At 39.9% G+C, this 14,590-nt stretch overlaps 2 protein-coding genes and 1 long non-coding RNA gene across 4 annotated transcripts; 2 read left to right on the top strand and 1 right to left on the bottom strand.

Moving 5' to 3' along the window:
* Positions 1-2,606: 2,606 nt before the first annotated feature.
* On the top strand, positions 2,607-4,258 carry LOC130693038 (protein Star-like). 2 transcript variants are annotated; one of them, XM_057516149.2, is made up of 5 exons: positions 2,607-3,044; positions 3,120-3,295; positions 3,410-3,604; positions 3,678-3,932; positions 4,014-4,258. In XM_057516149.2, exons 1-5 carry the CDS (start codon positions 2,741-2,743, stop codon positions 4,185-4,187), a joined length of 1,104 nt encoding a protein of 367 aa, XP_057372132.1. In that variant the 5' UTR covers positions 2,607-2,740; the 3' UTR covers positions 4,188-4,258. The 2 variants fall into 2 exon arrangements, with proteins under 2 accessions (XP_057372132.1, XP_057372133.1); XM_057516150.2 differs by having other exon boundaries at positions 2,607-3,015.
* On the bottom strand, positions 4,069-4,697 carry LOC130693048 (uncharacterized). Its single transcript, XR_009001618.2, has 3 exons — positions 4,652-4,697; positions 4,500-4,583; positions 4,069-4,443 (listed from the first exon to the last, which is right to left on the bottom strand). It is a non-coding gene; the product is annotated as an uncharacterized LOC130693048 (long non-coding RNA).
* Positions 4,698-7,043: 2,346 nt separating this feature from the next.
* On the top strand, positions 7,044-14,217 carry LOC130693116 (uncharacterized). Its single transcript, XM_059494795.1, has 3 exons — positions 7,044-8,280; positions 8,344-8,742; positions 8,825-14,217. Exons 1-3 carry the CDS (start codon positions 7,059-7,061, stop codon positions 14,200-14,202), a joined length of 6,999 nt encoding a protein of 2,332 aa, XP_059350778.1. The 5' UTR covers positions 7,044-7,058; the 3' UTR covers positions 14,203-14,217.
* Positions 14,218-14,590: the final 373 nt, after the last annotated feature.

A 14,590-nucleotide genomic window follows, 5' to 3' on the forward strand; every position in this document is an offset into this window, starting at 1 on the left:
TGGCAGCCTCTTTTGAAATGTGCTGGTTTAAACTAGGATACGAAACCTCGAAAGGGTATTTTACTTGCTCCGGGACGTAATGACGATCTGTTTTGGTGTGATTATTCGATAACGGATTAGGGTCATCTACCAGATGCTGGGACATCACCATGGTAACACGGCGATCATCGACGTCCTGAAAATGGATATCGAGTTCTCCGAATGGGAGACGATTCCGCAAATGGTACGGTCCAGTATTTTAGCGGAAAAAGTCAAACAATTGGCCGTGGATATCCATTTTAATGCTGACGACCCCATAGAGGCTCTCAGAAAAATGTGGGCATCCTGCAAGACCTAGAATCATTCACAGTCTCGTCTTCTGGAGGTGGAGAATTTGTCCGGTATACTTCGCGACCCAACCCTATTGAACTATTACGGTTCTACATGTTGTGGCAACCGTACTTCGAATACAACATAACTGATATTACCGCAAGGTCATTTATTTCTTTAACAATTGTTTTTTTTTAAAGCAACTTTTAACAAAAAGATTTGGGACGATTGCTGGCACTTATCGCTTATCATCATTCATACCACTCATGACTCTGCACTGTAAACGTACAACGTATAGCGACGAATTTTGTTTGAAATAAGTAGCACTTGACCATATGACTTGCTATTAGACAATTGGCCAAGGGCAGTTGACTGACGGGCAAACACTTCAAAAACCTAAAAAGTTTTGTTTAAATAACTGAAAATTCTTCTGTGAATTTCGAAAATACGACTGTGTCATGAAAGAGTTCCGGCTTCTGGTTAACACTCAAAGCATACGTACTGTATACGTAAGGGCTACCAGTAAACACATTGCAACATAAAATTGCGTGACAGGGGCGAGCCAACTTATTGACATCCATGCAGTTGAACGGTGCATAAGTAATGGATAGCAATTATCGACTTCTTTTACGCGAATTAGCACGTCCATGATTTTTTGTTATTGTGAGTTTGGAGCTGGATTTGCTTTTTGTGGCAGTTCGTGGTAGTTAACGAATTTCAAATCTTTCATTTCAAACATCGAGAAAGAGGAAAGCCGTTAGAACTTGACCATTTTGAATCCACTTGTAAGTCGTACGGCTGACCAGAGACATCATCAAAAAATGATTTCCTATTCGATTTATGGAAATTTCTGGAGGGCGGATGTTGTGAAAACATATTTAGAGCCTTTTAAAAAGACGCTGAGGAGGATTCCTTCGATCTACCCAGGTACGTTTAAAGTTAAACCAAACATTTTACACTAGCGATAAATAATATTCTTAAATTTGAATAAGGCCGGGTGGTACGTATTTATCACAATTTGACACAGCACGACGCGAAACTTAGGGTATGATTAACAATTGTTTAAATCTTAGAAGCCACATCGATTTCTGCAATGCAACAGAGATCATTCAAAATCGAAAGTTGGCCGACATATTCGCGATGACGTGGCGCTCGGTATAGACTACTACTCATGCAAAACTACTAGTTGAATTAAATATCAAACTATATTGCCTTTACAGTTCCTCTACTAGATGGCATAGTGGATGCGTTAATGTGGGGAGATTCGGACAGTCACATAATAGCTCGTGAAGCGGACGCCGCACGGGCGTGGCTGGCTAGCGACAGTGTTTTCGACATAATGAGAGATCATCCTTCGCATTGCAGATTCATCGTTGGATATTCGTCCATTTGTCTTCTTCGTTTTTAAAATCTAAAGAAACTAATTTTGCTTTTTGTGGGGCGTATCTGGAAATTGCAACCCCCTCATTTTTATTACTTTTAAACGGGAAACATCCGTTTCAGAGTGAGAACTTTATTTTACTTTTCATTTCTCTTACATGCCCAACTGTATAAGTCAGCAATATTCAAATATAAGGTCTTACATTAGAAACCTTGTTTACGTTTTTAATAGTTTTTTTCAGGTCTCTGAATACGGAAAGCTATAGAAAACGTACGACTGGTTCTTAAAGAACGTGGACTAGACCCACTGCCTGTTCATTATTATATGATGTAAACCTCATGTAATAGGTATATTATTTTTTAAATACAAAATTATGGAATTCTGCAGCTTGCGCACATAAATCAAGCAATGCAAATGCTAAAGCTAAAGATTTTAGAAACCCAAATTATAGCAATAGCCATGCTTGTCTGTCTGGGGTTGTTTGTGCAGTAGCGAAGGTCAGACTGGTATGTGTACAAAGCAATGAGAAACACTCGGCGTCATCCCACACACATTAAAGCTCAGACAAATACACCTGGGTAAACGCTCTACGTTCTTGACTGCATGCCTTTGCATGAAAAGTATAAGAACTTCAAGTGATGATGTTTCTTTTCTATTTTAAAAATATTTTGCCATGGAAGGTTATTCAATGAGATTGGGTTACCATAGCATAGAGGTACATGTACTTTCCACATCCTTCCAGAATCTGTGCGATGACCAATGGAGTCACGTAGTTTTGATTACAAAGCGTTTTCCTTTATTTTCATGCCATCTCATTGTCCAAAGCCAGTTGAGTTTGAGCCTCAATATAGTGTTTTCAAATCAGGCTCTTTTCAGTTGCTCATGAGAACGCCTCAGTTGTGAATCAAGGAAACGTAGGAACACGACTGTTTTCAGACAGATCTCTTTATTGAATTAAACCAAACAATTCAATTCTCATCTACGAGCAGACAGAGCCGCGTAGTTAGAGGAGTTGTGACACCAGTTAAATTGTTCCAAGTGAATAAAACAATGCGTGTGAATTCCACCCTTATAGTACGTCTCTTAGCAATGCCTACGTTGTTATTGCCCTTTTTCTACATCATCGGTATCATGAAAGTTGAATTCAACTTCGCCGTAGATCGAACGGTAGCAGGGAAGCATCGATCCAGCTCACAAAATCTTACCCATCCTATACCAGAAACACATCAGCAAAATGAGACCAGCAGCACGGAATCACTGCCAGTTGAATACAATTTGATGGAAGAGACCTATGGCAGAAAATGGGACAAGGATCAAGATGCTGTGTATGTATCGCCTATTGATTGTACAATGGGTATGTGCCTATAAAAGTACACATGCTCTGATGTCTGTTCATAGTTCTCTGTAAATAAAGTAGTCTCGATTTCAGATTACGTCAATGCGCACAAGTTGCAACAGGACCATCCTTGCGTTATTCAACTGATTCGACGTGACTACCTCCACCCGCCCGCATCGAAAAGCCTCGCCTATCAAATGGATCATCCTGATTCGGTCGATCCTTCCGATGGACAATCTAAAGTCATTTTAAAAATTCTACAGAACAAAGTAACAAACCAAAGCGATTAAGAATTTCAGAAATTCTTGTTGTAGAAATTATCAATGTACACATGAATTGAGGAGAAATTAAGTGTGGGTTATGATTATTCTTGGTTTTTGAAGCGCCGTGGATTTTTCATAGAAGCCGGTGGCTATGACGGAGAATTTCTTTCCAATACTTTATTCATGGAACGATCGCTTCAGTGGAGTGGTTTGCTGATTGAAGCTGACAAGACAGCCTATAGCAAACTGTTAAAACGCAACCGTAAAGCTTTTTCTTCGCCTGTGTGCCTCAGCACGAAGCCTTACGCGATGGAAGTTAAGTCTCCATTAAATAAAGTAATTTTGAATCTAACGAATTGCATTGCATTTTTCAATGCTGAAAATATAGGTTATTTACAATGGCTCCATTTCTTCTGGAAGTTTCATTATTGACCAAAAAGAGAATGACGGGCTTGCTCCAAATGATGGTGGATCAGCAGCCACCAACAGCGATAGCGAGGGCATTTACACAGCTCAGTGTTTTCCGCTATATTCCCTACTTCTCGCCGTTGGCAGAACCCATGTAGACTATTTTAGTCTAGATGTTGAGGGTTCAGAATACAAAATTTTAAAAACCATCCCATGGCACAAGGTTTACATGCAAGTACGTTTACAGCCTTCTATATTTTGTTACGTTATAGCCATGAAACATCTGACCCCTTTGTGTTATTTCTTATTATTGTAGACGTTGACAGTGGAATGGAATCATGCCCCCGAGGGCGAAGCTGCGGTTACTCGATTGATGGAAGATAGTAATTTCATCAGATTTGGAAGCTTCTCAATGCCGTATTCACGTGAGGTAGTTTACGTCCAAGATTTTCTGTATGGATACAGGATATTCGGAGATCCAGTTGCATAGATAACGTTGCGTAACAATCCTAACTTGTACCTTTAATAAAAAGGCTATCAATTTTGAAAATGGAATAAAAATAATACACAATAGCTAACAAACTATGTATCAGTAAATTGGTTTCACATTAAACTTCCTTGTTTCGTAGCTCGAAATAAGGGGAACTCAGAAGTTCGTAGAGTTGCGACTTCGCTGTTGTATGCAGCGAGTAGAATTGACTTGTATTAATGACCAGTATTTGCAAGTGTGTATCAGCGTGTGGTGTCTGTAATTACGATTAAGGTTAAGGAAAGCTAGGCATGCAACATATACAACAAATACCTGAGATAGCACGAGAGACAGTGTTTGCCACTCAAACTATGGGATCACACTACACAAGTTTCCTGCAATTTAGTTCACGGCGGTCTAGAATGCACCCACATGCAGAATGGGACAATTAGATAAGGCGAAAAGAGACAGAAAATAGAATTTACCTGAAGGAACAGATTCACTAACGATAAACACGGTGATTACTTCAATGACAAATGGTACAGCAGACGAAAAGTTGCAAGAGGAAGGGAAATATAGGAAAACAGAAAGGCGCCAAAACTATACGATTAATAAACACGCGTTGCCAGATATTATAGGCTGCAGCGCTACATTTGCGCCGTAACATTCCTTATACGTAAAAATCTACGCAGATTGGGTCCTGAACTTTCCCTCAATACGACTGTGAGCCAATGGCTCTATAACATTTCGAGCAAAAGAAGCTCAGTATTTTCCCATTCATAAAGAAAATTTGGTAACAAAAAGGCAGAGAATTCGTGGCTGTTGTGCGGGTGCGTTTTTTGAGCGGGTGGGCAAGACTCCACCTAGCTAAGTTTCGCCCCAAGCAACCTTGATTGGTCCAAGTCATGAGAAAGTACCACTCTTTAATGGTTTAGAGGCCAGGCATGGGCTCTTGTACCAGCAGGAATATTTACGAATGGGCCAACCCACTCGTTTGCGTAAGACAAGCCAACGTATGAAGCCAAGTTCTATTTACCCATTTACAACATGAAAAACAAAAACAGTGGTTGGTGCCAGATTGCTTTTATTGGACGACAAAGCTATAGGCAGCTCACCATATGGCTACCACGCCGTTGTCTGACGTTCAGTACACTAATGCTGTCATGGTGTTTAATGTTCCAAAAGTATGTTGATCGACAGATGTGGTCTACGATGAGCGACGTACTTAGAAACAAGGCGGGGAATCCTGGGTGAATAAAATCTCTGCAGTTACTGTACCACAGTTTGTCTCCACGTCTAAGTTCTGTTATGGCGCAAGCTCGTAAGTATTCCCCAACAAGGGAATTGACGGAGTCTCATAAAACAACTCTTGTGTCTCTGTTAATTTCATGAAATCCTGTATAGTGTGTAGACTGAAAGAAGGACCAAGTTGAAATGTGTTACGGGAAATAGCAGTCGGATTCGACTTTTGGCTCCACGGTGGCCACAGGGACGTTTCGATATGAACTCCTTTCGGCTTCGCTGTAGTGACGGATTCGCTATGTGGGTGTTTGGTCGTTGATGCTCAAATACCGACATCGGTTAGCCGTTAGTTGTGCGTACAAATTCGGTCTAGGTATTTCATAAAGAGGAAAATCGGGTGAATTGAAACGCTGGGCAATTAGAATTTTTTTCTCTCGACGTATGAGAGGAAATACCTTTGAAGCGGAGATCGTCCGTTTTTGTTCCGGCATATATATATCACTCTATATGTGTACATTGCAAAAAAATGCGGTAGTTATTCCCAACGTTTTGGTTGCCTTACCTATCCTTTTCTGACATCTTCCTGTAGCTCCTAGTTATAGTAGTATAGTTCAAGGAAACATGACAATTTTCCTATGCTTCGTTTGCTATACCTGACCTGTGACGCATTTTACTGCAACCACCTTAGGGTTAGCAGATGATGCTTGGCTACTGGCATTCTTTTCAAATGCACGCAGCCATCGTCAATTATTATTATTATTTTATTTTTTTTTGTATCAACTCGTGTCATTCTTCGTGTCTTTTGTCACCAACTCCAAGTCTGAAATAACTCATGGTCAATATTTTGTTTTTATATCCTACGTGATGCACGCTGCTATCGCTTCTTATCCAACTAATCTTTAGTGCGATACTCTATGCAATCGGGAGTGGTGGTGATAGTGAAGGTTTAAAAGCGCTGGGTAATCTTTCCAGTCTGTACCGTCTAGTAGTTGTCAAGTCGATCATCCAAGTGATTTTTCGGGAAAAAAGTGTGAAACTGGAGAGAACATTAATAAAAGGGTAAAGGAGAAAAACGTTGGCGCTTGTGAGTCAGCTACGTTTGCGATTTCAAGTGTATAATTCGTGCTCACAAGTATGGGCCACTGATTAAAAAGGTTAAGACTTTAATTTTTTTTTCTATAGTTTTAGTTCTGTTTTGCCTTACATTATGCAGTGAGAAATGAGGTGACCTATAAAGTAGTAGATTTTTAGACCAAAACGAAGACTGTTTTCTCAAAAATAACATTTTTTTATTGAAAATCTTAATACTTGGATGTCTACGTTACTCCATTCTTTCAGCCAAAACAAAAAAATTACGTTTGCATTTTTCGTTTTTCGTTTAAAATTTTAAAATGTTTCGCGGTTAATGATCAATTGAAAAGTGGAGTGCTGCAGGCATAGATAAGTTTCATTTACTTGCCCTTATTTATTTATGCTTGTTCAAATAAAACAAGGTGAGTGGCTTATTGAATTAAATTATGGGCGATCATTATTAGGATATAATAATAGCTGTTCCATCTAAATCGATTATAACAAATTTTCGTGTATTTATAGTTATAATTTTGTTTTAGACAAAACACTGTTGACTAATACGTACATCACCAATTCACAATGGATCGTGGGGAACGGAGTAATGGCCCATTAGATGCGTTGACCTCGTTATCATGCCATCACTATGAAACACCGGAAGATGTCTTTCAAGACATCTTAAGCTGGATTCAGGATGCAAATACCGACCCGAAACTAGCTGAAAATGCCGTCAGTCACATCAGTGAAAAGGTCGGGCGCATACTCAAACCGTTAGAAACGTCTTGTGTTGAATCGCAATACGTCAAGGCCCTCTTGACAACGTGGGTAAAGAACAGTTTAAACATGGCGTTTAGCTACTTGGAGGACGAAACTACTGATATTAGTAAAGAAATGTCTACTATTTTGGATGAACTGGATTCCGTCAATTCTATCAAAGATATTGAAACCAAATTAATCACAGAAAAGTCAAAGCTTTGGACCTGGTGTGTAAAGGGTAAAGGCTGTTGGTATTTCCAATTGATTCTCGTACAAGAAGAATTGCTCAAAAACACGCCCTGTTTCGTCACCCTTTTAAACCGCTATTTTAACAAGTTGAAGAGCTTTATTATCAATAAAATCTTCGCGCGGTGCAGAGATGACGTCATCAATGGCGGATTAAATGGTTCAGAAGTTCAAAAATTCTTTTCGGCTCTAACTGATTTTTTGACAAACGTCAATGAAGACCCAGATTCACATGACGTTCTTAAAGATTATATGCTTGGAAGCATTCCAACGACAAGTGACCATGAAACAGATAGGCAAGAATGGATCAACGAGTTAGTTGAGAAAATTTCAAAAATCTTCCTGCCAAAAACGAGCGATAATGAGAAGGAAGTAATCCCTGAATGGACGCAGCGATTCAAATTAGCCACGTTGCTAGTAACACCTCAAACCTTTCCGAAACTAAAATTGCTGATCAGGGAAATATGTAAGTATTTTTTATTGCCTAAAACCACAATCGAAGTGAGAAAACAGTATGGAAGGGAAATTATTCTTATAAACGGCGTCGCCGTTTTTGTTAGTAAAATGTTGGAGATAATGAAGGAAATGAAAGCTAACCACAAAAAAGTGAAAGAAATACAAATCGTTGGACAGTCGTCCATTCACATCGATTGTGACTTGCAAAATGAAATCTGGCACGGATTCAACGTGGGCATCGTTACCGACAAACTTATTGTTTGCGCAGCTCAGAAAGACAAAAATAGAATGTGGGACGTTTCAGGAAGACATGCTAGTACCGTCGGATCACGAGGTACTTGTCTAAGTAGACATAAAAATGTCCTGTGTTACGAATTTGATGTATTTTTTTACTTATCAGATGATCAAGAAGCAGGCGAAAGTGGTGGTAATGTTCGTATTAAATGTAATGAAATAATTGGCGCTGAGCGATGGACGATCGAGTGCAATGGAGGGGACGGAGGTTCTGCTCGAAAATGGTCCGTGGAAGAATTTAAAAAAGTCTTCAGTCCCATATTACCACTGGTGGAGGAGGCGAAAAATAAAAAAGCAGACAAACAAATTTCCGATCAACCGGCAATAAAAGATCTCTATGAAAAACTGGAGGATACTCTGCTTGATGATTTCGAATTTGTCGGTGTACGAATTGGCCAGGTGCAAGACGAACGTCAGGCAAGATCCGGCAGATTAGGCGACGGCAGCGAAATCACGTTTTCATTGTATGAAAGTAAAAAAACAAAAAATCTACACACTGTCATTCTCTGTAAAGGTATCCAATAGGAAACATAGTTTAGAACCAAATATGTATTCTGTTATATCTCTGATCACGCGCTGTCATTTTGAATATTTAGGCGCCGGCGTCGGAAAAGGTGGCTATGGCGGAGATGTAATCTTGGAATTGTCGAACAAAGAGCGTGGCCTTCCTCTCGCTGGGATGGAAATGTATCAAGCAATGGACATAGGGGGAGTTGTCTACAAGGCATCGGGTTCCGACGGTAGAACGGGACAAGCGAGCGGTGATGCTGGTTTCATTTACAACGGAGACCAGAACCAATCAGGAAATTTCATTGGTTTTGAAAATTACCAAACGCTAGAAATTCGATACTACTCGAAGAAAGATGAATTAAAAAAAGATAAAGTTATATCGTATGCCAGAGCTTATGGTTGCTCAGAAAATCAACGCTATGCAACAATCGTTTCAACATTCGGGCAGCAAAAAGGAAGTTCTGTTTCACCGAGGGAAGCCACAAAGAAAAACGCCGTCATTCGACAGAGCCTCGTCCATCATTTTACAAAGATTAATGTGCGGAAGCAAATGAACGAATCTCTCTGCAAGACGTTTTTGTTTGATCCGTTGGAAGAAAATCAGTCTCTAAACATCGACCAACTGATGGAAGAAATTCAAAGTAATGAGGCACATTTCGATGATCTAGTTTACTTACAATTTAATCAAGAGAAGGTACGATGTACCAAACCAGTACCTGTCGTGAAAAGCAGTGCGACCTGCGCTCCGAGCGTATCCCCAAAAATAGCCAGCAATGTCCGAACACTTAGCGAAGATAATAAAGAAAATCGAAGAATGCTAGAAAGATTCCTGAAGGACAACTTGGAAAATTTCAAGCCGGACACCTGGAAACAGCTGTCAGAGCAACTTAAATTGGAATCAAAGAAAAAAATCGAAAAGCTGGACGAACGACTGGTATATATCTTCAGCTACCTTAACCATGAACGGAATTCACGGCAGAAAGAGAACATCGGGAAGAAATGGAATAAGAAAATCAATATTAACGAAACAGAAGATGGTTTGAAATCGTTAGCCGTATTTTTGTACGACTTTGAGTGCGCCGTACAGCAACTTCGTAAACCCACAGACGACAACTTCCGACTCCGTGACAACCAGATCTTGGCAGTGCTGATGTTGCTCCCTAAACCAAAAATGTCGTTTGATGTGACTAAGCAACCATTTTATCGAAGTTTAGCTCAAGTATCAACTGGCGAGGGCAAATCGCTGATTGTGGCTGCCGTGGCCATTGTTCATGTTCGTCATGGATTCAGCTCTAAAAAGCCAATCGACGTGATTACTAGTAACGACTTATTAGCACTTCGTGATTCCAACCTTTTGGTCGCAGAAGGAGGACTGAAAGATCTCTACGAATATTTCGATGTGTCGGTGGCAAACAACTCCAGCCAATCAGAAGACATTCGCAAAGCAAGTTATTCTGCGGAAGTAGTTTACGGACAATTGGCCAACTTCCAGCGTGATTACTTATTGGATAAATTTTACGATCGTAACATTCGTAGTGATCGTGAATTCACGTATGCCATTATTGACGAAGTGGATTGCATGTTGCTTGATCGTGGCAACAACACTCTCTATTTATCCCATGACATTCCAGGCATGGAAACGCTGGAGTCTTTGTATGTTTTCATTTGGGAAAAGATATGCAACTCCACTATTGATAGGAACAATTCAAAAGAACAAGTTAAAAAATCAATTAAATGTGATGTGTTATTCGACTTGTATGGCGTGACAACTAAAGACGATCTGAAGTCAGTTCATGCGCCATTAGACGATTCGGAAAAAGATGTACTGTGGAACCACCTGATTGAGAAAGAAGTGATTGACTCACAGGGACGCCTACTAATTGAAAATGCCAACAAAATGACTAGAGAGGTCATCTATACCCCCATGCAACTCCAACGAAAAAATCTGGATGAGAAATTGATTTTCTATTTCAGCAGAGTGGCTAATCGCCAGCGTCGAATTCGAATACCTGTCCATCTGCTCGACTTTGTTGACCGGCACTTAAGCACTTGGTTAGAAAGTGCTTTTCAGGCCCTGGATCTACGACCCGACGAGGACTACGTCATTGATCAAGATCGAACACACACTAACCCCGATCTCAATCCGCAAGTGATTATTATCGATCCCGACACTGGAACGGATCAAACTTCTTCTCAATGGGACGGAGCCTTGCACCAGTTCATTCAGCTGAAAGAAGGATGTAAATTGACGCTACAGAGTCTCAAAGCGATTTTCATCTCGAATGCTATGTACATCTTGAAATACTTCGGACTAGTAGGTGTGTCGGGTACGCTGGGATCCGAAGAAGAAATGTTTTTTCTACAAGATACAATTAAGAGTGAGTTGTTCCCCATTCCTAGGGCTTTCGTTAACCGTTTTAAAAAGGAAGATGCCCAAGTCCTGACGACTAAAGAAGAATGGCTAAATGCCATTAGCCTTGAAACCAAAACTATTATTGAAAAAGGACGTTCAATCATCATCTTTTGCAAGTCCATCAAAGATGTTAATCTCATTCATCAACGACTAACGCATTCCATTCTTGAGCTGAATGGAAACAGTTGTCTCCATCGCTACACGCGCGATTACGTGAAATTTGCATTTCAAAGAACGGAACTGGACATTGGGCATGTTATTGTCGCTACCAACTTGGCTGGACGAGGCACAGACATAAAAATCAGCAAACAGCTGAGCGTTAATGGAGGATTGCATGTATGTCTTAGTTATTTCCCCGAGAATGAACGGATTGAGGAACAAGCGATGGGTCGTGCAGCTCGGAATGGAGCACCTGGAAGCGGAATCCTCATTATATGCAAGTCAATTTCGTGCAACGGGATGGCGCGTGACGGAAAGGACATTCGTAACTTGACAGAAATAATGAAAAATGAGCGCGACATTCGTGAGAAAGAACGGATCGCTCGGTTGGAAGAAGATTTCAAATTAATGGGTGATCAGGCAAAATTATTTGATCAGTTTTCTAAGTACTATACTGATCTAAAAAAAAAGCGGAAAAAATACGGTGATCAGTTGGTGAGTGCCATCTGTGGAAGTGTGTTAGATCAATGGGCTTTATGGCTCAACGAAATGAATAGTTGCCCATTAGACGTGAAAATTCATTCATATTTAACAAAATTTCTTCTAAAATTCAAAGCTCTTGATCAAGATAATTTTGATATCAGTCAAATCGGGTGGATGACACCAGCTCGTTCAGTTGTTGTTGCCAAACATTTAGCTACGAGCAACAAGAAGCCGAATCTCTCGGCGGCAACCGAACTATTGGAACAACTCATTCAATCAAAAGATAACCAATTTTATCCCGCCGCTTACTACTACCGCGCATTCCTTTTGCTGAAGGACAGCTATGAAGTAAACAAAAATGAATTTATAAAAACATTACGTACATGCGAAAATGTGTTGAGTGAGCACATCAACATGCAAATATCGTTTTTTTCTATTGTCCAAACGACGATCAGGAAAACTGATCAGCTTCTTTCCTTTCGTGTTATCTATGGCTATACACAACAAAAAGAAAACATGGTTAATCTGTTTCAATATTTTGTTGGTTCAGTTCGTTCATTGCTGGGCACTGATTGTTCCATTGAAGACTTTGAAGCAGCAGGACACCTTCCAAAAAAAATTGAAGAATTTTTTGAAAAACATCTGAAGAACTTTGAAAAATGGATTCAACGCGAAGTTCATGGAAACTTCAAAGTTTTTCAAAAAAAAGACAAAAACAACAAAGAATCAAAGAATTTTACAATTCCACCTGAAAAGGTAGAGGAATATTTCAAGTTATTGCTGGAGGGTGAATCCAAATGTATTGGTAACCAGCTGAATGACGCCAACACAATACCGAGCTGGAATTCTCCCATCGGAAAAAACGCAAAATCAAATCGAGAATGGTCCATTGAAAGAGTAGCAAAAGCCTATGGTGTCTCTGCATTTACCTTAGAAAAGTCACTGAATCAAGCGATAACAAAAGAACTTAACAAAGAGGATATTGAAAAAGAAATAGAAAACGAAACAAAAAAGAAATTTGAAGAAGACAATTTAATTCCTTGTACGAGGGACTCGTTCTGGGCGAGATTAGTTGAATTCGGAGCATTGTTTAACAATCAAAATTTCGTAGCCATGGATGAGTGCAACGTCGACAAGTATAATTTAAAACGGGAGGAGGCCAAAACATTTCCCTTTGACGACAAAGATTACGTGCTATACAACCCCATTAATGACAATAGCAAGAACGGACAAGAAAAAAAAATTATTTTCTCACAAAAGTATGTCGAAGAAACTCTTTATGGTAACCGCATGAAAAGCTTTCGTCGAGATCAGTTTCAGGTCAACAAAATTGCCAAAGTTGATGTCGAAAAACTCAAATCAGTCGATCTCAAATTATTTGGCCAATTGACCTACGACGATCTACGTGAGGCCAATATCAGCCCGACTGAACGTCAAGGAATTATAGACGAGTTGAAAAAGCAAGACATCATTGACGACGATGGTAATCTTTCACCCAATTACAATGGGCAAAAATTCGAATATTCAAACTGTCCTGCTTACGAAGACAGTGTCGTGCGTTTACTGGGGAGCAAATTACGTGCAGAAATAGTTAGACGACACTGGTTGAATTGCAAAGACAATTCAAATCGTCTCGAAGCAATCAATTTGCTACCTTTGACACCTTATCGAGATATACTGGATGATTTAATTGCTGCCTACGTCGTCAGTTACGGTGTCCGGGTGAAAGGAATGGATGAACGTATTCTCGAAACAAAAGTGAATGAAATCACCAAAAAAGACCATGAGCGCGAGTGTATTTTGGATTTTTTGAGAAGCCGGCAAGCAATTTACGAAGCCAGTTGGATGGCAAATCAAAAGGCAGCGCTTGACTTTATCGACAGTGACATCCGCAACGTAAAGGGCAACACCTTCGAAAGCGAATTGTGCCTTCTTCATTTGATAGGATTCGATCACGTCATATATATGAAGGATCGCCACATGTCTACAAAACAGGTGGTCTTGTCATCCCTTATTACACCATTCATTATCATCGGTGGAGTTGCCTCGATTAGTGCTGGGGCTGTTTTAACCATCTTCAGCAAACTATTGCCATTCCGTTTCGGGAAAGATTTGCTTTTCATGGGTGGTCTTTCGGACATAATCTACATATTTACGGCGGCTTTATCAAATGACAGAATCAGCTTTTCTGGTTATGCACGCCAAAAAATTAGGAGCTCAATAGGTAAATCGAATATTGCAGACCAAGTCAAGACTCTTTGGACGTTATCAAAACCTGGAAAACTTGGTGGCAATAACTTTAGACCTGCGGTCCTAATCCATATGGACACTTTTCACGGTCGACGAGGAAAAAATCGTGAAGCGGATAGACAAAAAATATTCAACGCTTTACTTCAGCTAAAAAAATAGCGGAAAATCCAAGTAAGAAAGATGGAAATTCGGTTCATTAGGCAAACTGATAAAATTAGCTGTCGTTTGGACGGTGAAATACTACTTAATTAAATTCTTATTTATAGACGGCGACGTCGTATGTGAAACTTAGATCTCGCCATCGGATTAAAGCAAAGTACGCAATATGGAAAATTAAGGTCAACCGAAGAGTTGATGGAATTCGGAATGCTAATTATAGTCAAAATCGGTACAATAATGAACTATAGAATTATATCCCGAGCAAGAAATGTGGCTGCCTTATGACGTTATTGGACGCTGCAAGATATTGGCAATCAAATAAGTTGAGTGATGTCGACATCTTGCATGAAACATTTGTGCATTGATATATCAACAATATGTCAAAGTG

The sequence above is a fragment of the Daphnia carinata genome, chromosome 3, assembly GCF_022539665.2.
Source record: "Daphnia carinata strain CSIRO-1 chromosome 3, CSIRO_AGI_Dcar_HiC_V3, whole genome shotgun sequence".
Taxonomy (NCBI): Eukaryota; Metazoa; Arthropoda; class Branchiopoda; order Diplostraca; family Daphniidae; genus Daphnia; species Daphnia carinata.